The 25,191-nt window shown below is 38.3% G+C and overlaps 5 protein-coding genes across 10 annotated transcripts; 2 read left to right on the top strand and 3 right to left on the bottom strand.

Moving 5' to 3' along the window:
- Positions 1-415: 415 nt before the first annotated feature.
- On the bottom strand, positions 416-7,284 carry lonp1 (lon peptidase 1, mitochondrial). Its single transcript, XM_056758247.1, is given in 19 exon segments — positions 416-957; positions 1,048-1,212; positions 1,279-1,499; positions 2,553-2,718; positions 2,801-2,941; positions 3,044-3,160; positions 3,244-3,366; positions 3,444-3,531; positions 3,736-3,914; positions 4,004-4,142; positions 4,248-4,468; positions 4,742-4,825; positions 4,897-5,026; positions 5,105-5,166; positions 5,247-5,499; positions 5,604-5,723; positions 5,804-5,892; positions 6,784-7,089; positions 7,092-7,284. Coding segments are annotated over 19 exon segments (2,934 nt in total). The 5' UTR covers positions 7,272-7,284; the 3' UTR covers positions 416-807.
- A 928-nt stretch (positions 7,285-8,212) lies between these two features.
- Positions 8,213-15,315, top strand: ftsj3 (FtsJ RNA 2'-O-methyltransferase 3). The gene is made up of 20 exons (XM_056759901.1): positions 8,213-8,375; positions 8,593-8,698; positions 8,800-8,846; positions 9,019-9,098; positions 9,189-9,288; positions 9,375-9,571; positions 9,649-9,762; positions 10,078-10,182; positions 10,276-10,376; positions 10,461-10,547; positions 11,697-11,855; positions 11,938-12,073; positions 12,256-12,452; positions 13,351-13,462; positions 13,549-13,766; positions 13,960-14,054; positions 14,135-14,237; positions 14,315-14,498; positions 14,581-14,675; positions 14,767-15,315. Exons 1-20 carry the CDS (start codon positions 8,309-8,311, stop codon positions 15,032-15,034), a joined length of 2,571 nt encoding a protein of 856 aa, XP_056615879.1. The 5' UTR covers positions 8,213-8,308; the 3' UTR covers positions 15,035-15,315.
- Positions 15,316-15,950: 635 nt separating this feature from the next.
- On the top strand, positions 15,951-19,813 carry lim2.2 (lens intrinsic membrane protein 2.2). 2 transcript variants are annotated; one of them, XM_056759654.1, is made up of 5 exons: positions 15,951-16,081; positions 17,823-18,027; positions 18,217-18,354; positions 19,453-19,587; positions 19,715-19,813. In XM_056759654.1, the coding sequence occupies exons 2-5, from the start codon at positions 17,850-17,852 to the stop codon at positions 19,786-19,788; spliced, it is 525 nt and encodes a 174-aa protein (XP_056615632.1). In that variant the 5' UTR covers positions 15,951-16,081; positions 17,823-17,849; the 3' UTR covers positions 19,789-19,813. The 2 variants fall into 2 exon arrangements, with proteins under 2 accessions (XP_056615632.1, XP_056615633.1); XM_056759655.1 differs by having other exon boundaries at positions 16,001-16,081; positions 17,826-18,027.
- On the bottom strand, positions 19,649-21,471 carry gpr35.2 (G protein-coupled receptor 35, tandem duplicate 2). The gene has a single exon (XM_056759648.1). The coding sequence runs from the start codon at positions 21,469-21,471 to the stop codon at positions 20,470-20,472; it is 1,002 nt and encodes a 333-aa protein (XP_056615626.1). The 3' UTR covers positions 19,649-20,469.
- Positions 21,472-22,732: 1,261 nt separating this feature from the next.
- On the bottom strand, positions 22,733-25,160 carry gpr35.1 (G protein-coupled receptor 35, tandem duplicate 1). Of its 5 annotated transcripts, none has more exons than XM_056759651.1 (3): positions 24,891-25,160; positions 23,819-23,913; positions 22,733-23,673 (listed from the first exon to the last, which is right to left on the bottom strand). In XM_056759651.1, exon 3 carries the CDS (start codon positions 23,662-23,664, stop codon positions 22,744-22,746), a length of 921 nt encoding a protein of 306 aa, XP_056615629.1. In that variant the 5' UTR covers positions 23,665-23,673; positions 23,819-23,913; positions 24,891-25,160; the 3' UTR covers positions 22,733-22,743. The 5 variants fall into 5 exon arrangements, with proteins under 5 accessions (XP_056615629.1, XP_056615628.1, XP_056615630.1 ...); XM_056759650.1 differs by having other exon boundaries at positions 22,733-23,670; XM_056759652.1 differs by having other exon boundaries at positions 23,819-23,882.
- Positions 25,161-25,191: the final 31 nt, after the last annotated feature.

Below are 25,191 nucleotides of genomic sequence, written 5' to 3'. Positions count from 1 at the left end.
GTTATGCAACTAAAAATGTTTTGTACGTGCCAAATGTTTCCTGAACCTCTAGCTGAATTATGACGAGTCCAGTTTTGTGGAGAATGTTCATGTTCATTAGTAGAAATATCTAAAAAAATGTAAGTCAAATGGCTTCAGATATCAATAATGCAAGTTAATGCTTCAACGAAAAAATGCTTATTGGGTAAGAAACTCAAGATCCTTGAATTATGGCAATTGGTCTAAATCAAGATACATTTACTAGACAATGAAAAATATTTTTCACTGACAAGACAAAGTGTGTGAAATTTGTACTAGAAAGCTGAAATCTTAACTTTCAGTAGTGTATGTAACGCGAATTGTCATATACTGCACATGAAAATATGAAATGCCAAATGAAATATGAAAAGAATGATTTTACAAACAGAATGCGAGCTGTTTAGTTACATATTTATTGTAAATACGTTGAGGAAATGTATATAGTGATTATTAACAAAAATCACAACAAATACTCAAGATGTGATTTTTGAATATGACACAATAAAATGAACATTTGAAGGAGGAACTGCGTAGCAGTTATAGCAGGATCCAAGAGTCTTGAATGTTTCGGAGGTCTGGGATACGCATCCAGACTTTCCCATCTATAAATATTTAGGCTTTCTGATCTTTGTCCCACAAAATGAGAGGCAACACGTCACACACATCTGTGCAACATTTATCATGCTTCTCGTGTTGGTTGAACGTACAGGCATCTGGTTGTGTGTGTGTTTTCCTAACACTTCATCACTTACGGCAAAGGATAAAATCGTACCAAAAGAGCACTACTCATTAATGTCCAGGGAAAACGATTTTGACTATTTCGCTGTAATGTTCTACAAAGTGCACTTCAAGGCCCTCAGTGATGTATTCGGCAAGGTCTGAGAAGTCCTTTCGGTTTTCTGCCGGCATGATCATGCACGTCACGCCCGCTCTCTTGGCCTGTCAGGAAAAATGACGTAATGTATTTGGATCACTGGAACAATATTTATACAATGTGAGATAGTGTGACCTTCCTCGCCGTTGACTTACAGCAATGGTCTTTTCCTTGATTCCTCCAACCGGCAGAATCTTTCCGGTCAGGGACACTTCTCCCGTCATGGCCGTGTTCTGACGTGCCGGCGTGTCGGTGGCTAAGGACAGCAGGGCCGTGACGATAGTGCAACCTGCGCTTGGTCCGTCTTTAGGAGTTGCACCCTAAATAGATTACAAAATTTAGTTTCCTTTTAGGATATTTAACATCAATGATGGAAATGTCCTCACCTCAGGCACATGTAGATGTATATGGGAGCCCACGAGGAAGTCGTTGTCTGGTTGTTCTTTCATAAGGAACGATCGGGCAAACGTATAAGCTATCTTGGCGCTTTCCTTCATGACATCTCCCAGCTGCCCCGTGACCTCCAGTGACCCCTCGCGGAGTCCGTCTTTACCCGGAGGTTCTTTTGGACGCCGCAAAGACGTCTCGATAAACAGGGTAGAGCCACCTAGGGAGTGAAGAGATTAACATTGGTTTCTTTAAACTGTGGTGGACAAAGGTTCAAAAGACGGTTCACACCAAGTTCAATTTGAAAATGCTACACATAATAATAAAAGATTTCCCCCAAAATGTATTTAACACACATATTTATTATGAAATGTACTAATTGTAACTTTCATATGTATTTATACAAGGCAAAGTATAAAATATGCAAATGTTTAGGACATTGGAATGTAATTTATTTATTGTAAAAAAATGACATACCAATTAAATATTTGGTCAATATGAAGACTTTTTTTATTGTAAACTTTTATTGTTTATTTAAAGTTTTTATTTGATATATTAAAATCGTTTTTTATTAGGTTATAAATTTAAGTCAAATTTTTTTTCTTTTGTATTTTTCTTTTATATTTCTGTATTTTATTGTTGTTTTTTAGCGCTTTAAGATGTAACCTTTTAAGGCGCTATATAAAATAGAGTTTTTAATTGATGGTTTAAAATCTCTTTTTTTATTATTAATAGTAATTTATTATTGTTTATTTAATCGTTTTTATTTATATTTTAATAAGTTATAAAGGTAAGTCTAATTTCACTTTTTATATTTGTATTGTTTTATGTTGTATTTTATTGTTGCTGTTGAGCGCTTTGAGACTTTACTTTTAAAGGCACTTTATAAAATAAAGTTTATTATTATTATGAATTTATTTTTTAAAGTCAGAAAATAGTGTTAGTATTGAATAAATATTTCATTGGAATATTATTTATATATCTTAAAACATTTTCTTTTATTTAATATTTATTGTAAACTATTATTGTTTATTTTAAGTTTTTATTTGATGTATTAAAATATGTTTAGTTGCTTTCTGATTCATTTTTATTAGGTTTTAAAAATAAAGTCTTATTTCTCTTAATTATTTTGTATTATTATTCTATATTGCTGTATTTTATTGTTTTTGTTAGGCGCTTTAAGATGTAACCCTTTCAAGGGTTTTAAAATATTAACGTTTTAGATTTATGGTTTAAAATCTCATTTTTATTTTGTCTAAATATTTCAACTGACCCATAGATGTCCACGCCAGTCCCATGACCACTCCCGGCGGCGTGATGTCATACATCCGGTCCACAGTAAAGATGGGCTTCCCCACGTAATCCTGAAGGTTTTCGGCAGTGACGTTCACGGCCGTTTCCTCCCCTTTCACGATATGGAATGCAACTTTTCTGAACACCTACAAAGAAACCAGATGATACAGAAGTTCATTTCAAAACACCACCACAGAGAAGCAAGACAAACAGAAAAGTCGCTCATACTTTGTCAACTTGTTTCTGAAGGTTCCTGACGCCGCTTTCTCTGCAGTACTGTCTTATGAGCACGCTCAGAGCCTCCGGGGTGATGTTAGCTTTCTGCTCATCCAGACCGCATTGAGTTCGTAACTGAGGCACCAAATATCTCTGTGAGCAGAAAGTGAAAGAGAGGAAGAAATATCATTCCATCCATTTGCACCCAAATTGTGTAACATTTTGATTCTTGTTTCTTAAAAAGAGGTAGCGTACCTCGGCAATGGCCAGTTTTTCCTGCGCGACGTAGCCCGACACGTTGATCATCTCCATTCGGTCTCTTAGAGGTTCGGGAATGGTGTCGGTAACATTGGCAGTACAAATGAAAAGCACCTGGAAAGAAACACAAACAGAGATCCAATGAATCCAGGGTTCCCTTCCAGATATGTAATGCAGAGACGGGCGTGTGTTCAAACCTTCGACAGGTCAACGGGAACGTCCAGGTAATGATCTAGAAAGTTAGCGTTCTGTTCAGGGTCGAGAAGCTCAAGCAGGGCGGAAGACGGGTCGCCCTGGTAACCTCGACCTATTTTGTCGACCTGCAAGAAGACCAATCGCAAAATTACACACTGATGTGTTTTTGTGATTTTATTTATTAAGACGAGAAGCAACAAACCTCGTCGATAAGGACTAATGGGTTCTCAGTCTTGGTTTTCTTTAGACACTGAATGATCTTCCCCGGCATCGCACCGACATACGTTCTCCTGCAATGGACACATTTTTAATTCAAATAAAATAGTTGAATTTATTCAGCCTCGTGTCATTCCAAACCTGTATGACTTTCTTTCTTCTACAAACCACAAGAGAAGATATTTTGAGAAATGTCCCAGTGCTTTTGTGTTCATATAATGGAAGCCACAGAAAAGCACCGATACATTTCTCAAAATGTCTTCTTCAACAAAACACACCTGTGCCCTTTAATTTCGGCCACATCAGTCATGCCGCCCATGCTGAAGCGGAAGTATTGGCGGTTAAGAGCTCTGGCGATGGAGCGGGCGATGCTGGTCTTGCCGACACCGGGAGGCCCATAGAAACACAAGATCTTTCCCTGCGTGCTGCCTCTCAGCTGGCTCACGGCGATAAACTCCTGCGTGAAAAACAAGAACACGGTTTGGCCGGATTTGTCCTATGCCTGAAGAATTAAGTTCTCAATGGATTTAGGCGTTCGTGTTTTACCAAAATGCGTTTCTTGACGTCGTCCATCCCGTAGTGGTCCTCTTCCAACACCTTTTTGGCTTGACTCAGCTCCAGGTTTTCGACACTGTTGGTGCCCCACGGCATCGATGTCAACCAGTCTAAATAGTTACGTGTAACGCTGGGGGTGGGAAAAACCAAGCCAAGAAATTTATCCAACAAGTACGTTTATAGATATTAGTCCACGAGGAGATAACTCTGAATATTTAAAGCACGTCGCCCTCACTTGAACTCAGAGGAATGGTTATCCAGCAGCCCGAGTTTGTTCAGCTCCTCGTTGATAACGTCCATGATGTGTTGCGGGACGGTTCGGTCCTTCAGCCTCTCTCTGAACTTCTCCTCGATGGCGTCCTTGTCCTCCTTCTCCAGTCCGAGCTCCTTCTTAATGATCTTCAGCTGCTCCTGCAGGAGATACTTCCTGTGCGTCTGCTTGATCTTCTCCTCCACCTCAACATCAACAAACATACTGCATGACGCATATGAAGTGATCCCAACAATATCGATCTCTGTATCTTTATTGTTATAGTCATGGTGTAATGTAATATGATTAATTTAATTCTATTTATTTTATTACTTTATTGTATTGAATTGTGCATTTTATATAATTTAAATAAATTCTTTTTATAGTTATCGTTATAATGTGAACAGCCCTTAACACATGTTATTTTTCATATAACAACTACTAAAGAACACTCAGTAGTGTGCCAAAACGTTCCTCACCTCTCTGCCGAGACGCTGCTGGAGTTTGCTCAGCTCGTACTCTTTCTTCAGCAGTGAAAGAGCCTTGTATAAGCGCTTTGGAATCTGTACAGACAGATTCGAGTCAGTCGAACATTAAAGAAAAGAAATTTCAGAATGTCGTGGCACAAACGTACGTTCGTTTCCTCCAGAACGTCCTGCAGCTCGTGGGATTCGGCGCCGGTGAGAGCCGCTCCCATGTCACTTAGGTAAATGGGGTTATCCACCACCCTCTGACCCGCCTGCATCATCTGGAGCACAGACTCTCTACCGGACAACCATATTTGAGTGATTTTTAACTGCTAAATTGTATAAAAAATGAACTTTAATATGCATCAGCGTTACCTGTACAGAGGATTCAGAGCAATGATGTCACGGATCGTCTTCACGATCTCAGCGGTCAGGGCCTGGTTTAAACAAGGAGGGTGTAAATTCATTCTGGATAAACATATTTTAAATTTAAAGCTGAGGTTTGTTGCAGTAATACCTTGACCTCCTCCGTGACCTGAAAGTCTTCATGGACCACATTGTCCACTTCCACCATAAGGACGCCGGGCAGAGGAAGAGCCTCCACCACAAACTCCACCTCCTGCACTTTCTCCTCAATCGCCTCGGCCAGCGACGCCGAATCCTTACGAGATCTCTTCATTTTCCTCCGCAGAGACTTCGGATGTCCACCTTCAGCCTCCAGGGTGTCGGACTCTTCCGCCTCAACGTCCATCTGCTTGTTGATACGAATTCTGCGCAACACACCGATTCAAAATAATACATAAATAAAGTTGTTTTGAATTGCTTGAAAACCAGATTCTTCTAAACCGATTTATTAAATATAGATTTCAAGTACCTTCTGTGACCCATCACGATCATACGCAGTTTGTCGCCAAGATCCTGCATCTCGTGAATCTGCACGAACGTTCCGGTGGGATAAACAGCGTCCAGATTCTCCACAACATCTGATTCATTACTAAAAATAAACACACCAGATTGAGCACAGAATACAAATCTAGTAGCAAAAATGCAGAACAGACTCTCGGAATCACTTACTTGTCATCTTTCTTGAGAAATACACCGGCGTAGGGCTGAGCAAGGCGCACTTTTCTCCTTAACAGCTCCATGAGTTGCTTGTTTTTAACCTAAACGTGACAAAATTTTGAAAAGTTTGCATTCATGCATTTGTCATTTCAGACAGTGCCTTCAATCAAAATATTCAGTCATGTGGGATCTTCAAAAATCATGTTCTTTATTATGTTATGTTTTTATTGTGTTTTGAGTTACTTAGCTGTATTTTTAGTTACTATGGCTTAAATCAAAACAACTACAGTTTTATTCTGAATGCGATGAATCGAGATTAAACGTTTGACAGCCCTAATTTATTTATATATTTAATATTAAAAAGCAGTTTCAACTGCTTTCATGGCTAATAACATAGATAATAAAACCCTACATTTCAGTTATAATGAATATTATTCGACATTTAAAATGTATATATGATAAAAACTCAAATACACAGATAAATGTTTCTGAACACAAAAACATTTTCTATCATTAATAAAAAAAAGCTGGGCAGCATAATAAAATATGTTTCATAGGAGTTTGATAATTTTATCAGGCAAGTGCATCACATTTTCCCACCATCAAGCTTTTCTGTATTTTGTGTGATTGTGTAAGGGGAATTGAAGCTATTTTTGATGTCTTCGTGATTAATAGTTTACAAAAAAATTTTTGCAGGTTTTAGTCATAAATTGATAAATAGACAATCTTCTGAATACACTGACATTGTTGCTTAGCAGTCAACAAAGACTAGTGAACATCACATTGAGTCTGTGGATGATGAAATCTACAGCAGTCATGACATAAACACTGGAGTGGAGTTAAACATTGAAACAAGAACTTTAATGAATCTAAATACTATTTATATTCATAATAATATCTCACATTTACATAACCACGTATGACTGCTTTTCGACCTTTATAAGACCTCTATAAGCACGATTGCATCATCTGTCTATGATGTAAGGCATCACCTCAATGATTTTTATGAATCTGGGAAACACCGGATTCCTGTTGACGGCAATGAGAGGAACATTCGGGAAGACCTCGGGCACCATCATAGGGGTCAGAGCTGTCATCTGGGGTGAATTGTAAGAACCTTCATCTCCTCCAGACTCATCTCCAGCGGATCCATTGCTGTTCTCAGCACCGTCCTCTCCAGAAAACCCGCTCCCCTTATTCCCGAACAGAAACCTCCTCTGACAGACAGCGATAGGAGACCCCGACCCGACGGGACACCCCGTGACCCGGGACCACCTGTCAGTCATTATGGATGCGGTTATCTGCTGTTGCATAATGATGAATCTCTGCCTGAAATGTAGGAGTAAGAGCGGTGGATGCTGGGATGTGGGTTAGTCCGCGGTAATAACGCGTTTATTCCGGCTCTGATCGCACCGGGACCGGCTGCAGAAGCAGCGCTGATGTTTCTGTATGATCTCCACATTCTCATGTACGCCGCCATGTCTGATCTCGAGTGTTCTTTCGGGGGGCACGTGACTGCGTTTCTGTCACTCGTTGATGACGATTAACGGGGGGGGAACACGCCCCCTGGCGACAGTCTGGGGTTTAGCTAAGTTTAGTTTTTTTTATGCGCGAGCAAAATATACATATACAAAAAAGCTAATACAGAGTACATATTTTTTTACAATAAATAAAGAAATTGTATTAATTGTTTTCTTTTTCACGTCACAGCTTGAGAAAAATGCTGCGTTGGAAGCAACTCATATCTAGGATATTTCCCACCAGATACGTATTTACGGGTCAAATGTGGGATATAGTCCAAATCCGAGTTGTATTGGAAGTCGCATTGGCGATCTTTTAGTATTTTTTATTTATTTATATATTATTCTTTCTTCCTTCGTTTTTTATGATGACATCTGTTACTTACTTCAATATGTTCACATTCTTAAAATAATAATAAATAAATAAACTCTGTGTAAGTGCATTAATATAAAATAGTACACATGAACATGGTCCAAATTATGATGACAATCATAATTAGGAAATAAGGAAAAGTACTATTTACTAGCTTATATTTTTCACTTAATATACACAAATGATAAAACGTTTACACGATGAAAGATGAGTCACATAATTAACTTATTGGATACAGCAAAGTCAGTTTCACAATATAGCAATAGTAACAAATCATTAGTTATGTTTACATTTTTATGCATTTGGCAGAGGCTTTTATCTAAAGCGACATCATTCGATGACATATTCATTTGATTTTATTTACAATATTTCTTCTTTTGTATCATTTTTTATTGTTTAAAAATATATCAAACATACAATGCTTATAACATAATAATAAATAATATCACATTTTGAACAACCATAAAACAAAAAATAAATGATTATTTTGAAGGAGCGAGAAAGAACTTGTCGCGTTACGTCATCATCGTGCGCCTCCATACACGTGTGGCTTCAGTCGAGCAGCGAGACACGGGGAAAAGTGTCCAAAAACTGCTCGAAAACTGAACGTCTGCAACAGAAATCATGGGTAAAAAATTGAAAGTCGGGAAAACCAGAAAAGATAAATTCTACCATCTCGCAAAAGAAACAGGTAAGCCACGTGAACGCGTTTCGTATCGTGCTACCCTTAAAATTAACGTATTACCCAACGATGCTTGTTGTGTTGATCAAGATGAGGAACTGATGTAAATCATTTATGTTTAGTCTTTGTAAACAGTCAAATACTTCGAATGTATGTGTCAGCCCGTTAAGCTTTAGTCTTTTATAAGAGTGGTCACTGATATATTTGTCACGTGCGTATTTTCAAGGATATCGCTCCAGATCCTCGTTCAAGCTCATTCAACTCAATCGCAAATTCCAGTTTCTTCAGAAAGCTCGAGCTCTGGTGGATCTGTGCGCAGCTCCAGGAGGATGGTGGGTCGATATATCTAATTCTTTGATATTTCTTATAGCATTGTTATATTGATATGTAATGCTTTCATGATCAGCTACTAAAATCTGTCCTTCATGTTTAGGTTGCAGGTGGCATCAAAGTTTATGCCAGTGTCCAGTCTTGTTATTGGTGAGTTTTGCTTCGTTAGTGATGCTATTGGTTAATCTTAACTAATAGTTCAATTGGTTTTGTGCCTAGACTTTGTAAAGAGAACCTAACGGTAGTTTTGAAATGAGTTCCACAACGATAAATATTAAAAGATCAAGGCATCAAGATATTGACTCTGTTCATCCGATGTCAGGTGTGGATCTGGTCCCGATTAAACCCATCCCGAACGTCGTCACAATTCAAGAAGACATTACAACTGACAAATGCAAACAGGTGTGTAGTTTAGACGGTTAAATAACATCTGTGATATTTCTGTCAATGTGTCTGTGACATCCTTTTACAGATGTTGTTTTTTTACGTTAGGTTCTCAGGAAAGAACTGCAGACGTGGAAGGTGGACGTGGTTCTCAATGATGGCGCTCCTAACGTTGGTGCCAACTGGCAACACGACGCCTTTTCTCAAGGTAAGTGATGTGCGCAACCATACAAAAATGTATATTTTGACCATGTCTTTGTCCTAAGTGTGAATCTCACCTGTTGTTCTCTGTAGCTCATCTCACTCTGATGGCTCTTAAACTCGCCTGCGAGTTCCTCAACAAGGGCGGGACGTTTATCACCAAGGTTTTCCGCTCGAAAGACTATCAGCCGCTAATGTGGATCTTCCAGCAATTCTTCAACAAGGTTCAGGCCACCAAACCGCAAGCCTCCCGTAACGAATCGGCTGAGATCTTTGTCGTCTGTCAAGGTAGATATACATATATTCATATGTGTATATACTAATGTTGATGATGAATTATTCAAATTTGTGTTATTGTTTGCAGGCTTTTTTGGCCCCGGATAAAATTGACCACAAGTTTTTTGACCCCAAACATGCGTTTAAAGAGGTCGATGTTCAAGTAAAAACTGTCAAAGAGCTGGTTACCACAAAAAAGCCCAAGGTGGGTCTTGTGTGTCAATACTGATGTAAGATTGCATTCATATAGCCTTAAATGTATTTTGTTTTTATATTCGATTTTTTTATTTAGTTCAGATTTGCATTTTTTGTGCATTTATGTTTTTACATCGAGTTTAAGATTAGTTTTATTTACCTTTTTTGTATATTGTGTTTTTTTTTCATCTGTGCTTTGCATCTAGCTTAGTTTTGTTTGAAGTTTTCATTTAGTTTTATTTTCAATTTCACATTTGTCTTTTGTTTGGCATTCTGTTTAAGAATTAATATTTTGTCTGAATGATGTTCGTCTTCTGTGTTTCAGGCTGAAGGATATGATGAAGGTGACCTCACGTTGTATCGCATCTTCCCGCTGACTCAGTTCCTAAAATCTGAGAATCCTGTAGACTTCTTGAGCAAAGCCAATGAAGTTTGTTTAAATATTCCAATTATTCAATCTTTTCAAGCTAAACTTCAGTTCTCAACGTTATGTCTTTACATCTCATTTCAATTTCTCTTCTAGATAACCTTTGATAGTCCTGAGCTGGAATCCCATCCAGTCACTTCACCAGAAATCAAAGAATGCTGTCGTGACATTAAAGTCTTGGGTCGAAAGGAACTGCGGTAGGTATTCGGTGTTAAACAGGTTATTTCCCTGTGTACAGTTGTTCTTTGTCACATAAATCTGATTGGCTGGTTTGTCGTCAGGTTGTTGCTGTCGTGGAGGTCCAAGCTGAGGAGATTCATCGCGAAACAACTGAAGGAGGAAGTCAAACAGCCGGACCAGCAAATCCGGTACTTAACCACACCATCGGACAGAAACGAAATAAATGAGTGATATTGTTATCTATAAAGTCTTTTTACTAGTGGTGGGCCGTTAACGGCGTTAACGCCGTTAACGCAGTGAGACTCTTATCGCTCGATAAAAAAAATGTCGCCGTTAATCTATTCTCAAAGTTGGGTTGGGAGCTGGGTCTATACTACGCAAGCTATGATGACTTTCACCTTGATATTTTAGCGCGGATGTATACCAGCTTAACTGCACTGCACGGGGCGAGAACGAGATTTTTCAACTCGCGTGATTCGCGTCATTAGCGGAAGCAGAAGCCGCCTCATCATCTCATAAGCAGGGCTTCATTCGCGAGATTCGCGCAGCAAGTAGGTCTATTGGCTCTTTGCATTAACATATAAATCACTCGCGCTTGACACGCCATTCGCGTTTGGTCTGAACACAACATAACGTTACTGTGAAATTACCGCATCAAACGTGACGTGCTAACATGGATGCAGCTATGAAGCCGCCGGGTTTGCTTCAGGGAACATTAGTTTTTAAGAAGCTTCCCAATAGAAACATCGCAAGACTAAGGTTGTTTGCACCTTGTGCAATGCGGAATTGGTTTAAAAAAACACTTTCTCTCAACAGGTAGTGGTCTAGCTTTAGTTGAAACCAGTAACTTTGTATTGAGATCTAATGTATTATGGCTCCTGTATGACATATCGCTCGTTGCTCCCTCACTCTTTGTAAGTCGCTTTGGATAAAAGCGTCTGCTAAATGACTAAATGTAAATGTACTGTAGGAGCTCTTCCAGTCTCCAGTACCAACTAAACGCAATTCATCCCTTAGCTAATGCGGAAGTAAACACAAGTTCATTTTATTGAACATAATTTAATTTTCATCACCAATTATCATAGTAGAACAGCTTTCTCAAGCAGTTTGTGATGCATTTTGGAAACAGGAGATGAGCCCCTGGTCTAATGCGTCACCTGGCTTGAGAAACCTGTTCTCAAAGACTTACTTTTAGTCATTATTTGGGTATCACACATATACTGAATGCCTTCGGCAGAATTCAAATGAGCCATTTTAATCTAGATTAATCTTGGAATTAATCTAGATTAATCTAGATTAAAAAAATTAATCTATGCCCACCACTACTTTTTACATAGTCTGAGCTCCGATGAGGAAGAAAGCGATACCGACCCGACGGAAAGCAGGAAAAAGGATGCCGTTAAAGAAGCAGAAGAGAAGGTTGAGGAAGATGAGGATGAGGAAATGGAGAAGAAGCTGGCTGAGCTGAAAGCGGATGAAATCTCTGAGCTCAAACGGTACATTTTCTTCACAGTGTAAACGATAAATTCAGTAATGTTGATTGTCAAACCTGAACATCGGTTTTATCCAAAATGACAGGAAGAAGAAGAAGCTCTTGAAGGAACAGAGGAAGAAGAGAGAAAGGGTGGCGCTTAAGATGGACCTTCCCGGAGTTTCCATCGCCGACGGCAACGATACATCGATGTTTTCCCTCAGCACCATCAGAAAGGCCCAGGTAAGAAATCGTAACCTGAGATCACGACCAAATATACAAACCATACAGTCCTGATGTTTTTACAGTAGATGAGACCGGTAAAGCTACAATCTGAAACGTTTTTATGTTAAATGATTATAAATCCGTTGCACCACCAATCAACGTTTTCATAAACACACGTCTAATTTTGTGTTCTTTTTCAGGGTCTCAGTGAAATCACTCAGGGTGATATGAAAGTAGCCGACGCCCTGGTAGAAGGCTGCGAAGAAGAAGATTTGTACTTCTCAGAATCTGAAGATGATCGTGTGTCCCTGGCGTCCGACCTGGACTCGGACGACCTCGAGGAGATTGAGAAGAACGAGCAACAAATTGTGAAGAATGCCCCTAAGAAGAAGAAAACGTAAAGCATTTTTGTTTGCTTTACTATTTAGAAATTCATTCGTTGAGCCAGATCTGCATGATTAATCGCGGTCATCACTAAATATCGCTTGGATCGACCCATCTAAAGGGTTTTTCCTGCGAAGAGAAATTGGAGGTGGCCGCCTCCGTCAAATGCCGTGCCGCCTCAGTCTCGCCAAAATGATATGGGGTGTCTTCCCAAGAAATGCTGCGTGCATTTAACAGGCTGTCATTTGTATCTACAGTTGGGGCATTAGGCACACACTTAGGTGTTAAAAAAAGTTGAAGAACAAGCGCTAGCTGTGTTTCATGGCTGTTTGTTTTGCATCAAAATATGTTTAATATCTTAAATTAACATGACGTAAATCATTGTAATGTCTTTAGCTGTGTAGTTGGATTGTTGAATCAGCGTATACTGTACACAGCGAGTTTGCCAGGATGAATGCAGATTGTGTTCAGAACGACTCGCACACGAATGACTCATTTGGATAGTCCACATAAAGATAAGGTTAGGCCTTCGTGTGTGTACAAGATCAGGATGACACCATCTCCGACTCATTTTAAGCCATGTTGTGTTTATGAGCAGCTTTCTCCGGAAAGCATGGTTATTTCATCAGCAGGAAGTACTGCCCTATCTGAAATCACTGTGGGTTTGAAAAAGCAACACCTGTCAAACATCATTATAAATATACTTTATCATGAAAATCCCTGAGTAGGCTTAAAAACAGTGATAGAAAGATCACCATACGCATTTTCTGGAACTAAGTGGGGTGTTGTACTTCTACTGTGGCACACTGTAAATCACCTGATTGCGTTTTTTTTTTTATCGTGGAGCCGTACGTTGAGAATTCCTAGATAGTGTAAAGTTTTTTCTCATTACATTTTTGCACATCCCACAGGGTGTCATTCGTGGCCGAAGACAACGACGATGCGGACGGAAACGAATTACTGGTGCCGCTCGAAGGAAAAGATGAGAAGAAGGAACGCGAGACCGACATGTGGTTCAGCAAGGTATGAATCTGTAAAGCTGAAGGACGCTCTCAATGGTTCCCAATTCTAAGTGTTCTTATTGTCGCTTTCGTTGAACATTTACGCAGGGAATCTTCGCTGAGTTGAAATTGTACGACGACAGAGATGCCATGAGCGAACTTAAACAAACTCAGTTCCTTCAAAGCAACCCGCCTGGCAGAAAGAGGAAGGCTGAGGAGGAGGCGGGACCTAGCAGGGAGGAAGTGGCCGCTACCTCGCAGGAAGCGGGGAAGGCGGGAGATGAAGATGACAGCGAGTCGGATGATGACAGCAGCGATGATGAAACGTTAGTTTTTTTTTTTTTTATGATAAATGTAATTTTATCATTCAGTGTTTAGTTTTGCAATTCGTTTTACATGGCGTTTTTTTATTTGCGTTTTGTGATGTATTTTGTTTTTTCTAAACAACGATCGAATGCGATGTGATTGTATATAAATTGTTAAACTTACTCCGTAACGTAACATTTGTTTTGCAAACAGAGAGATCTCTCGGATGAAAAAAGCATCTTCGGCTGCTGGTGCGATCAAGACCGGTGGCGGTGACGAATTCCAAGTCGTCCCAGTGGAAAAAACAAGTCAGTCATTCTTTAACGTGTGACATTCATCGAGAAAAGAATACAATGTGAATATATTTCAAATGTTGGTTTCGTTTCAGGTAAACGGGCTCGAATTCTTAACGCCGAAGGTCTGGCGCTCGGGGCGCAGATCGCCACTTCAAAAAAGAGAATGAGAGATCTGGTGGACGGCTCTTTTCACAGGTGAGAAAGGCATTGCTGACTTCGATTTTAAGCATTATTGAGACTTCAGTTATGTTCACGTGTAACGTGTCTTCTAGATTTTCGAACTCTGAGGGCATGTCGGAAATTCCGGCCTGGTTCGTTGACGACGAGAATAAGCACAGAAAGCGTCCCGTCCCCGTCACCAAAGAAATGGTGGAGGAGTACAAGCAGAAATGGCGAGAAATCAATGCCCGACCGATCAAAAAAGTTGCAGAGGCCAAAGCTCGCAAGAAGAGAAGGGTAAGACTATATATCTCCCCACAGACATTGAGTTAATATCGACCAGAATGTCATCTTAAAATGCATTTTTATTCTGTTCTAGATGTTGAGGAAGATGGAACAGGCCAAGAAAAAGGCAGAAACCGTTGTGAACACGGTGGACATTTCCGAGCGAGAGAAAATGTCTCACCTCCAAAGGTCAGTCTCCGAATCTACACGCTTGCTTTGCAGCCTCATGGATTCCTTGCTAACCGTCTTACTTATCTTTTTGTTCCCTCCAATCTCACAGCATCTACAAAAAGGCCGGAATGGCTAAAGAAAAGCGAAAGGTCACGTACGTGGTGGCCAAAAAGGGCGCCGGTTCCAAAGTGCGCCGCCCGGCCGGGGTCAAGGGCACCTTCCGTGTGGTGGACGGCAGGATGAAGAAAGACACGCGGGCCATGCAGAGGAAAGACAAGAAGGGTCATGGCAAAGGTGGTAAGGGCCAGAAAAAAGGCCGGGGCGAGAAAAAAGGCCGGGGCGGAAAGCCACCAAAGGGACGACCGCCAAGAAAGTGAAGAAGGTTCTGATGATGTCGCTCTGCGAGTTCACATCAAGCGGAGTCTTACCGTCGTGTACGGTATTACGGCTGGAATTGCATGCCGGTCTGTTTTATTGGACTGTCGTGAGGTCTCTTACTGACAGAGTTTGGTCGGACTTTGTTTTTTTCGTCCTGAACCCTTACGCCTTTCAGCATTGTTCAAATGCATTGTTTTTCAATATATTGTTTATGGTATATATGTAAAATATCATCTTGTATGGTCAGTGATGTTTTAAAATAAATATACATGAAAATGCATATGATTCAATGTCGTTTCTGCATAATCCAATTTTTCCAAATAAATAAATACATTTAAATTTGAGGATGAGCCACTTTATTTTATAATCTTTTTTTTTGAGTAGTCTAAATTTAAGATATTGGGATATTGGAACTGAACATGTGGGTACATTATTATTGTCATTTTTAATGCGATTTTGCTTATTTTAAACCGTTTTATCGAATTAAAGATAGCACTAATATATTGTATATAATGATGCTGTACATTGTTAAACTGGGTTGTTGGTACATTATATGACTTTATTATATGACTTCAATTTTATTTATAAAGTGCTTTATGCAGTTTTGCATTCTTGCGAAGCAGCTTTTTTCACAATTTTCATACATGTATCTTAGCACGCATAACTGTTTAACACCCTATTTGGGTGTTTGTCGCTCACCCTCCCCTCTCAAAAATCCCCATGACCACAAACATTGCCAAAGTTGGTCAGCAACTTTCCACCAAAGGATGAAGACTTGTGAACAAGCAGAAGGGCAAGTGAGGGTGGGCGTCAACACAGAAATGTCCCACGATGACATGCTGGAGATGACGTGGAAAGCTGATTGTGAGTGAGGGATTGTGATGGAGAGAGCAAAAGATGTGTATGACCTCACATCTCACATGCTGCACTAGATCATTCGAGCTATTGTGGATGAAACAATGAAGGCCGAGCAGAGTGCGCTTATAAACCCTACAACCGGACAGACTTGATAGCGACCTTCAGGAGACACAGTGACCAACAGAGAGGTGAATCTAGAAAATGGACATAACTTTGATTTCTATAAAACTTGTTTCTTTGGCTCAATCTTTAGCTGCCTTGACTTGAAGTGATTGCAATGATTTGATCATAGCTGGGTGAGACACAATCCACTTGGTTTCTTAAACTGTGCTTTCAACAAAGGCCTGGTTTGTTCTCTGCGCACTTGCTGACATGTAAAAATGCACTTTATTGCATGTGCTTTGAGTGGACATGAATAGCTTTCTTATTTTACTCACTCAATAGTAAATTGTTGTGAGCCGGGTGTGCGTGGGTCTGCCAGACACAACCATGTGTGTATGTGTGCATGTTTTTGTGTTGGCAGCGTTCGTCACGGAGTTGAAAATGTGCTGTGCATACAATTCACATTCAAAACCCAATCATGCGTTGTATAAAACAGAAAACACTTGATTGAACGATGCAAGCCAAATGCTGATGGTACAGAACTGCTTTTGTTAGAACAGTTCAGGTTCATCTTTGCTGAAGCGACTCACATTAACTACAGCGAGATCGTGGGATTGCTTGTTGGTACAGAGGTATGGCGTTAAAAAAGATGATAGTGGATGTGTTTTCTGATGTGTTCTGAACTGTTGATGGTGTTGCTAGGGTAGCCACTAATATGAAATATATTATTGTAAATATATAACTGTTAAAAATGTAGGGCTGTCAAACGATTAATCGTGATTAATCGCATCCAGAATAGGTTTGGGTTTACATCATTTATTTTTGTGAACTGTGCATATTCATTTTGAATTCATAAACACAAAAACATACATGCATGTATTTAATAAAAATATAAAAATGAATAAATGTATAATTTCAATTATTGTTAAATATAAATAAATACTTTACTAATAATACTAATTAATACTTATATTAATACTGATATTTCCTAAATATAAAGTATGCATGTATGTGTATATTTTCGTGTTTTTAAAATACAAAATTAATATACACGGTACACAGACATATATTATGTTAAGACTTTTATACCGGATGCGATTAATCGCAATTAATCGTCTGACAGCCCTTAAACCGTCTATATTTTCAAAACTGCTAACATGCTCAACACAGTGTTCTGAACACTTATGTGAATATAAATATCAGTTTTATAATTAATATTATCTATATATTAATAAAACATTCATAACATAATTGAATTGTGCAATAATAAGAGCTTAATGTTTTTTATTTACATTATTATTAAATAATAACTTGATTTATAGTACTAACGAATAATGATCATTTGATGAATCAATGATGATTTTTTGGCAGCAACTGTCGTTTCCACAATAAATTTTTGTTTTTTTAACACAAAAGACAAGTTTAATACATGTATCAAGGGTGCATAAAGTCTATGTTTATTTCTTTTATTGTTTTAGTGTAACCAATGCCTTTTATCTTTAGTTTTGACAAGTACATTTAGTGTTATCCTTAGGGATTCAAGCCCCTGACAAAAATGAACTATGGTCTCTCTCTAAAAGAATAAAAACATCTCAGAAATTTGTTTACAAACCTTTATTTTTACTACAGGAACCATTAAACCATGATTTTTGCTGTAAAATTTAATCTATATAAATGGTACAATACGGTACATTACACAAAATAGTATTTTTATTATATAAACTTGGTTCATCTTAAAATCTCAAGAGAAAAAAAGCTATTTTTTCAAGTGGGATTTCTTTTTACTTTATTTAAACTCCAAAGTGTCTTTGTGTCCCAAATCTGCAGTAGGAGACTGTCCCGGGCCTCTCCTTGATGGCGTTTACATTAGGTAGGGGGGCCACGCTTTGTGGCTTTGCGGCCCTTGTGCTTCTCGTCATCTCCACGGCAACAGACCACTGGATGCAGTATCGCTACTCTGGGAACGCATCAAATCAGGGACTCTGGAGGATTTGCATCAACCGCAAGTGCCATGCCCACACTCTTAATGTGGGTAAGTACTGTACACACAGGGTAAAATTCAATTAAGTGTAATATTTAAAAAAATGAGTGCCACTTTCTGCGGGTTTACAACAGTACTTGAGAAGTTTTAAGAAGTATGTAAACTAAAGGAGTATGTAAACAAAAGTGTGTAATCGCATCAATAAACAAGACTTTGATAAAATATATGTCTGTCATGTAGCATTCTGGGATGCCACACGGGCCTTTATGTTGCTGTCAGTGCTCAGCTGTTTCGCTGGAGTGGTTTTGGGTGCCACTGCGTCTAACCGTCCCAGATGCAGGCGGGTGAAGATAGGAGGTATCGCTTTGCTCCTGTCTGGTGAGTCTTGGTGTCATTCAATTACGGTTATAAGACATAAGTGAGGTTCTCTGGCTCTTCAGCAGTGTTGGCTGTAACTAGTCACTAAACGATAAGTTACTTTAATTTAATTACTTTTTCCTTGAAAAAGCAAAGTAAGGGATTACACTGATTTTTCCTGTAATTTAATTACAGAATTTCTTCTGATGTAATTAAACGAAATACTGTGTGTAATATATATGTGTGCGATAGTGGAATGAACATCAAAATTCAAAGTCTTACTTAAAAATCTGTGCTTTAATGAATAATTCTCACATTTGTAATATTTTGGTCAGTTAATAAAATCAATTTATGTAGTTATCCATTATTTGAATGAATTAAAAGAGCCTTTTCATGTCTATCCTTGAGTCGCTTTACTAACCAAGGTTGATGTTCAGTAGGATATAGACAGTAATTAGTAATAAGTAATTAATTAATTTTTGGAGAGAATAATTTGTAAAGTAATCTAATTACACTATTGAATGTGTAATAAGTAACTAGTAATCATTTTCTTTTTCAGAAACTTGTCCAACACTGTCCTTGAGAAATTGAAATGTTTATTAAAAAATACAAAACATTCTGAAAGGCTTTGGTATGACATGTTTATATAAATGTACAGAACGCGCATAAAAAAACATAGACTTTTGATACACTTCTATATGATGAACATAGTTTACTTCATGAATTCAATTTAAGCTTTTTGATGTAGAAAAACGTCAGTTTGTGTAACTGTTGATGAAAGGTGGGATAAAAAGTATGTATAGAAAAACAAACTTCTAAATATTTCATTCTGCACTTGATAATCATAAACTCCACACAATTAACTTTCAAATTCTATAAAAACACAAATACTGAATTTCAAGTTGAGATATAACATCTAAAACAACACAAATACAAACACTGAATTTCAAGGTGACATTACATTTTTTATATGTTTTTGTCACTGACTTTAATACAAACATTATTAAAAAAATACTTGCAATTTATAAACAGAATTGACAGTGATAATTCAAAAGACTTCTTGACACCATCTATTTTAATTCTAGACCTTAAGTTTTTTTTTGTTTCGCTGTGCTTCAGGCTTTCTTGGGATTTTGGCTTTGGCAATCTACACAGGCATGACTGTGAATTTCTTTGGCAAGCGTTACATCGACTGGAGATTCTCATGGTCTTACATTGTGGGATGGATCAGCATCATATTAGCTTTAGCGGCAGGTAAATATTGTGCAAAAATCAATTTCAATTTCACAATTGTAACAATGTGATTTGATTTTTTTTTTAATTTTTACAAAAACCTTTTAGTAAATATAGTAAATGCTAAAATAGTTTTCTCGTTTTTCAGGTGTTCTCCAACTTTGTGCCCATAAGAGAAGCATGTCTGAACTGATACCTGCAAGCGTTTCAGTCACAGAATGAAATAAACTGCTTTTGGATTCTTACATGTTGCAGTTTCATTTTTCAACCAAACAGAGCTAAAATTCAGATCTACCACAGGTTTGTTTCTGTAGCCTGCAGATGGCGTACAATTGTAAGATAATCAAAGGTGAGGGAGGTTCTCAGGGTATTTGTATTTGGCAGACAAACTAATAACTGTCTTTCATTTCTTTGTCAATATGCTAATCTGTAACATAGACCTTGTTTCCAGCTGTCAAACCTTAAAAAGTTGCCATATACCAAAGTTACCTTAAAAAACAAGAGCGTTAATAAAAATCTGAGTGTTAAAGCAGCAATGCGCAATTTTTATGGTTGAAAAAATTTGTCTCAATGGGCAAGATCAATTACTTTTTAACACAAGTAAAGCTAACCTGCAGTTTTGTGTATCAAACAGAGATGGCGTTAGAGACATTTAGAGACAGCAAACATTACGGATCGCAGCTTAATTGTAAAAATGTATATTTCTTATTGTTATAAATGTTACCGTATTCTGAAGGTTTCCGTATTGAAGTTTTTTTAGTGAAGGATACAATTAATCGTAAAGTTCAACGCTTTATAAATTTGTATTCAAAAACAGACGTAAAACACTTTTGATAGTTATGAAGCTAGAAAAAACCCACATACCAACTATGATTGATAAAAACAACGTAATTAAGAATCATATCATTTGTCTCTAATCTCAACTCTGTTGTAAACGCATTTTCCATCGTTTCTTTGATTCGTGCCGCACATGTTCCACTTCGTTTTGTTTGCAAAATAATAACTGAAGCTGTCCAAACCGCAGTTCATGATAGAAAAGCACATGGCACCGTGGACGAAGTTGTGCGCAAATATCTGCATGTCACAATTAGACTCGCTTTTCTCCAAAATGAATTTGAAAAGAAACCCAAAGTGGACTGGGAAAAAGCACACGACAAAAACAATCAAGTTGGCAGTGATGATGAACATGCATTGAATCTTTTCAGCACGAATTCCTATGTCTAATTGCTTTCGTAGAGTATGGATGATTTTGGCAGAGCAATAAAACATGATCAGAAATGGCATGAGGAACCCGGCTACGGTCAAAACCAGGATGAAGGACAATGGCAGCGCTCCCTCTTGGTTCTTCTGAAAGCACTTAAAATCTGTTTGATTTTTAGGATTATCCACGTAGTGGAAAATGGCACTTAACGAACAGTTAACCACCCATATGAGCGCACAGACCACCAGGTCTTTCTTACGGGACATAATATATCTGGCCTTGAGGGGATACTTGATGGCCACATAACGTGCCACACTTATGGCCGTCATGGTGAAAATGCTAACGTACATGTTCACGTAATTCACCGACACGAGAAAGTAACACAATTCCTTTTTTGAAGAGTCCCATAGTGCCCAGTTTGCCTGTGATGTCTTCGAGGCTGCATAGTACGATGCAATCCTAATGGGCAGGATTATCAGCACGACGCAGTCGGCGATGGCCATGTTGGTGATGTAGATCATCATGTTGGTCCATTCTTTTCTGGGACGCCGGCAGAACATCACAAATAGGTAGATGTTGCCCAAAGCCCCGAGGATGAAAGTAGGGATTGATGTGGCCAACTGAAGGCTTTTTATGCCATCGGTGATGTTTAAGTTGCAGGTGGACATGTTGGACACATTTGCCATTTTAACGATGGATTGCATCTAAACCAACCTGTTGCAACAAAAAAAAACTAATAAACATGATTCAAGTTTCCGATATAAAAATATAAGGCATGAACATAGCTGGCAACTATTAAAACCATTATATGAAAAAAACCTTCTTTGTGTACTGCGTTTTGGGTCTTATTCCAGTCAAATTTATCGGTGTTCTGGTTCATGCACCAGATAAAAATCCACTAATAGAATCCAACACATTACAACGGCTCAATAAACAAGTTAATATTGTGGTATTTTAGTCAGCTTTGACAACAAAATTGTTTGTCTCTGAGCAACACACAGCAATGTTTATTTTTTAAATCCGGTTTTAAACTAGTCTGGACTTCTTTATGAATCAGCCGTTTAAACAAAACAAACGAACCAATAAAGGACAGTAGGTTGCGGTTAATGTGCTTAAGTTTCTTATTTTATAGTGTAATTTTATAAATTAATAATAATTGAATGTTTCCATTTTAATTAAAACCATTTAGTTTACCAAAAAAAAAAATCCCCCATAAATTACTTATTCTCATGGTCCAAAAGTTTGTGAAATAAAAGTTGCAAATATTTATTTTTGAAGCAACTGTTTGTAATATCTCTTTACATTAAAATTACTTGAGCAAAACCTGAAGTGTGAATAATTCGCCATTAATAAGATAAAACATTTTAATTGCTTGACAGCCCTGCAAACCCATGGTTGGGTCACACTTTTATATATTTTTTGGCTTCAACTGTTTTAAAAGTAGACAATACTTTTCTGCTATAAGTAGGCTACCCATTAGGCTAGTCTTGCAATTATTAAAGCCTGCTTTCGAATGCGAGGACAAAATAACGATAATAACGATAATAAAAGGACATATGCCCTGAAACATCAGACAAATAAGTCTCACCTTGCAGGACTGAAGTCCACCGATGGAAATAAACTCGCGTTAAATTGTTAAATTCGCGTTTTTTAAGATCTTTAACGCATTGCATGAGCCTTCTATAGAACTGACAGGCAACGTGTTCATCATTATATCAACCTACTTGCCGAACTGCAAAAGTTTCAGGAAATGCTTTCACAGCTGATTCTTATCTCTTCTTTCTGTAGTTGTTCAAAACCAGTCGGTTCGTATGAACTGTTCACACCAATGAACCGATTCTCCGATTTGTTTTTGTTTGCACATCGTTTACTTTCCCATTTCACCCGGTTTAAAAATCAGTGTTATTATATGATATAAAGAAAACAAGCAGATATTGTCCAAAAGAACGGATGCATCGTATTTGCCATTTATGAGTTCACTCAGAGGCTTCGTTTCTTACTTTCGTGCCACATATATTCCACGTTGTTTTGGTCGCAAAATAATAACAGAAACTGTCCAAACCGCAGTTCATGATGGAAACGAACATCGCGACGTGCACGAAGTTGTGGGCGAAGACCTGCGCGTCGCAGCTGAAGTCGTACGACTGTGCGATGTATTTTAAAATAAAACCAAAGTGTATGGGAAGGAAGCATATGACGAAAACAATCAAATTCGCCGCAATTATAAACATGCATTGGAGCTTTTCGGAACGGTGTCCAACATCTAGCCGTTTTCTCAAAGTACAAATGATTTTGATGGAACAAAACAACACGATGAGAAACGGCAAGAGGAACCCGACTACAGTCAACAAAAGTATAAAATGCAGCGACAACGATTCTTTAACCCGCTGAAAACACATGGTTTTGTCATTGCCAGAGTCTTTTAGAAAGTAAATGGGGCAAAAACAGAGCATAACCAGCCATATAAGCCCACAAACCACCAGCGCGCTTCTCCTTGACAAGATTTCCCGCGCTTTCAGCGGAAACTTGACAGCGATGTAGCGCACGACGCTAATGGCCGTTACCGTGAAGATGCTCACGTACATGTTCACGTAAAAAAGTGACAAAACAATGTTGCAAATGGCCTTGAACTCTGGGGGTAATTTAGAGTTGTAGAAATGAATCATGAAGGGGAGGATCGCCAATACAACGCTGTCGGCGATGGCCATGTTGGTGATGTAGATCATCATGTTTGTCCATTCCTTTCTGGGACGGCGGGAGAATATCACAAACACGTAGATGTTTCCAAGAAGCCCCAGGATAAACGTAGGTATAGATGTGACTTTGTGGAGTATTAGGGTGTTGTTGGTGACATTCAGGTTGCAGTCGAGGGTGTAGTTGGAAGTCCAATTTTGCATCTTCAACTGCTGTGAATGGAAAAAGCATGTCACCTATACGAAAATATTTTGCTTAAAACATGGTTACTACTACATTTGACTATTGTATTTTCATTACAGACAAACATTTTTCTTTATTATACTATATGTACATATATATAGTATCATACCTTACCTATATGATATATTACCAATTTACTGTATATACACCCAGGGGCGGCCCAGCCTCGGTTGGTGCCCTAGGCAAGATTTTATTTTAATTGCGCCACACTATACAAAATAAACAAATAAACATGTCTGAAAATTTACTTTTTTTGAAAGTAAAATTCATATTTATTTGAGTATAACATGAATTGTGATCAACATAAATAGAAAATAAATAAATAACAACTAAAAACTTTTGTAATAAAAAAAATCGAATTACGATGAAAATAAAATTAAACTTTCTCAATTGTACTGTTGTATAATAGGGCTCATAAATCGAATACTTGTTTATTATTATTATTTAGGTCAAAAACAATGGGAAAGTATGTTTTAACATGTTGTAAAGCTCTGCGCAGATGCTGTAGGGACACAAATAAAAGCTCATCGTATTGTTTTGGATTGTCTTAAATAAATGGCATGGCCTATTCACTGTGCCAGTAAACACTTCATGCAGTTTACTTAGTTCAAAGCAGTCCAAGACAGCACGCACTATCAGTGTTGACAGTAAAAACAGTACAGCTTTCCTGTGGCTCATTGGTAAGACCATTGGGTTGATCCCAGAGGATTGCACACACCCAAGTATAAATGTATAGGATAATGCAATGTAAGTCGCTTTGGATAAAAGCGTCTGCCAAATGCATAAATGTAAATGGCTCTAAATAAGCAAGTTGCTCCGAGTGGGATTCGAACTCAAAGAAGGAAATGGTTACGAAATGGGAGACGGGCGCTTTAACCACAAGACCACCGTCTAAATGAAAACAGATTTAGAAATTATTCAGACATCTCTTAAGTTCATCTCTGGTGCACTAGCATAATTAATGCGTTAAGATTGTCAATCATAGCTAATCGTTATCGTAGTCATGATGCAAGAAAACCGATCACATGCCGCGGTTTTGCGCTCTCGTCTGGCGCACCTCGAGTTATTTTGCGCCCTATGTCGCACACGCCACGGGCCGGCCCACATCCTTGAAAACATATTACTGTACTTTTAATGTACATTATATGTTACAGTATTTGTTATAAAACAAACAGAAAAGTCCTACCTGCAATATCCGACCAAAATGCAAAAAAAAAACAAATATAGGATTCGACTTCTCACACGGGGTAGAAAAGATTGCTTCTTGCTCTTGAAGTCCTGGGGGGAAGCCGAGTCACAGATAGGACTCGAGTAAAGTTACGGTACTTGTAAAATACTTCACACGCGGTTTGACAAAAGGACGAGCACAAACTTGTTCGGTAATCCTCCCCCCGAAGTGATCATCACGTGCACATTTTGCGTTACATTTAGTCTTTTAGCAGACGCGTTTTTCCAAAGCGACTTACAAGGCTAAACAATGGAGTCAA

This window comes from Triplophysa dalaica, chromosome 10 (assembly GCF_015846415.1).
Source record: "Triplophysa dalaica isolate WHDGS20190420 chromosome 10, ASM1584641v1, whole genome shotgun sequence".
Classification (NCBI taxonomy): Eukaryota; Metazoa; Chordata; class Actinopteri; order Cypriniformes; family Nemacheilidae; genus Triplophysa; species Triplophysa dalaica.
The sequence above is the reverse complement of the archived record's forward strand: the minus strand, read 5'-3'. Positions and strand labels throughout refer to the sequence as shown.

What these genes read in the sequence shown, in the direction of transcription:
- ftsj3 (XM_056759901.1), top strand. Translation starts at nt 8,309, where the DNA reads ATGGGTAAAAAATTGAAAGTCGGGAAAACCAGAAAAGATAAATTCTAC. An exon ending in CCATCTCGCAAAAGAAACAG is followed by an intron (nt 8,376 to 8,592) that starts GTAAGCCACGTG and finishes CGTATTTTCAAG; the next exon opens with GATATCGCTCCAGATCCTCG. An exon ending in GCACCATCAGAAAGGCCCAG is followed by an intron (nt 12,074 to 12,255) that starts GTAAGAAATCGT and finishes GTTCTTTTTCAG; the next exon opens with GGTCTCAGTGAAATCACTCA.
- lim2.2 (XM_056759654.1), top strand. Translation starts at nt 17,850, where the DNA reads ATGGCGTTTACATTAGGTAGGGGGGCCACGCTTTGTGGCTTTGCGGCC. An exon ending in TATCGCTTTGCTCCTGTCTG is followed by an intron (nt 18,355 to 19,452) that starts GTGAGTCTTGGT and finishes GCTGTGCTTCAG; the next exon opens with GCTTTCTTGGGATTTTGGCT. An exon ending in CATATTAGCTTTAGCGGCAG is followed by an intron (nt 19,588 to 19,714) that starts GTAAATATTGTG and finishes CTCGTTTTTCAG; the next exon opens with GTGTTCTCCAACTTTGTGCC.
- gpr35.2 (XM_056759648.1), bottom strand. Translation starts at nt 21,471, where the DNA reads ATGCAATCCATCGTTAAAATGGCAAATGTGTCCAACATGTCCACCTGC.
- gpr35.1 (XM_056759651.1), bottom strand. Translation starts at nt 23,664, where the DNA reads ATGCAAAATTGGACTTCCAACTACACCCTCGACTGCAACCTGAATGTC.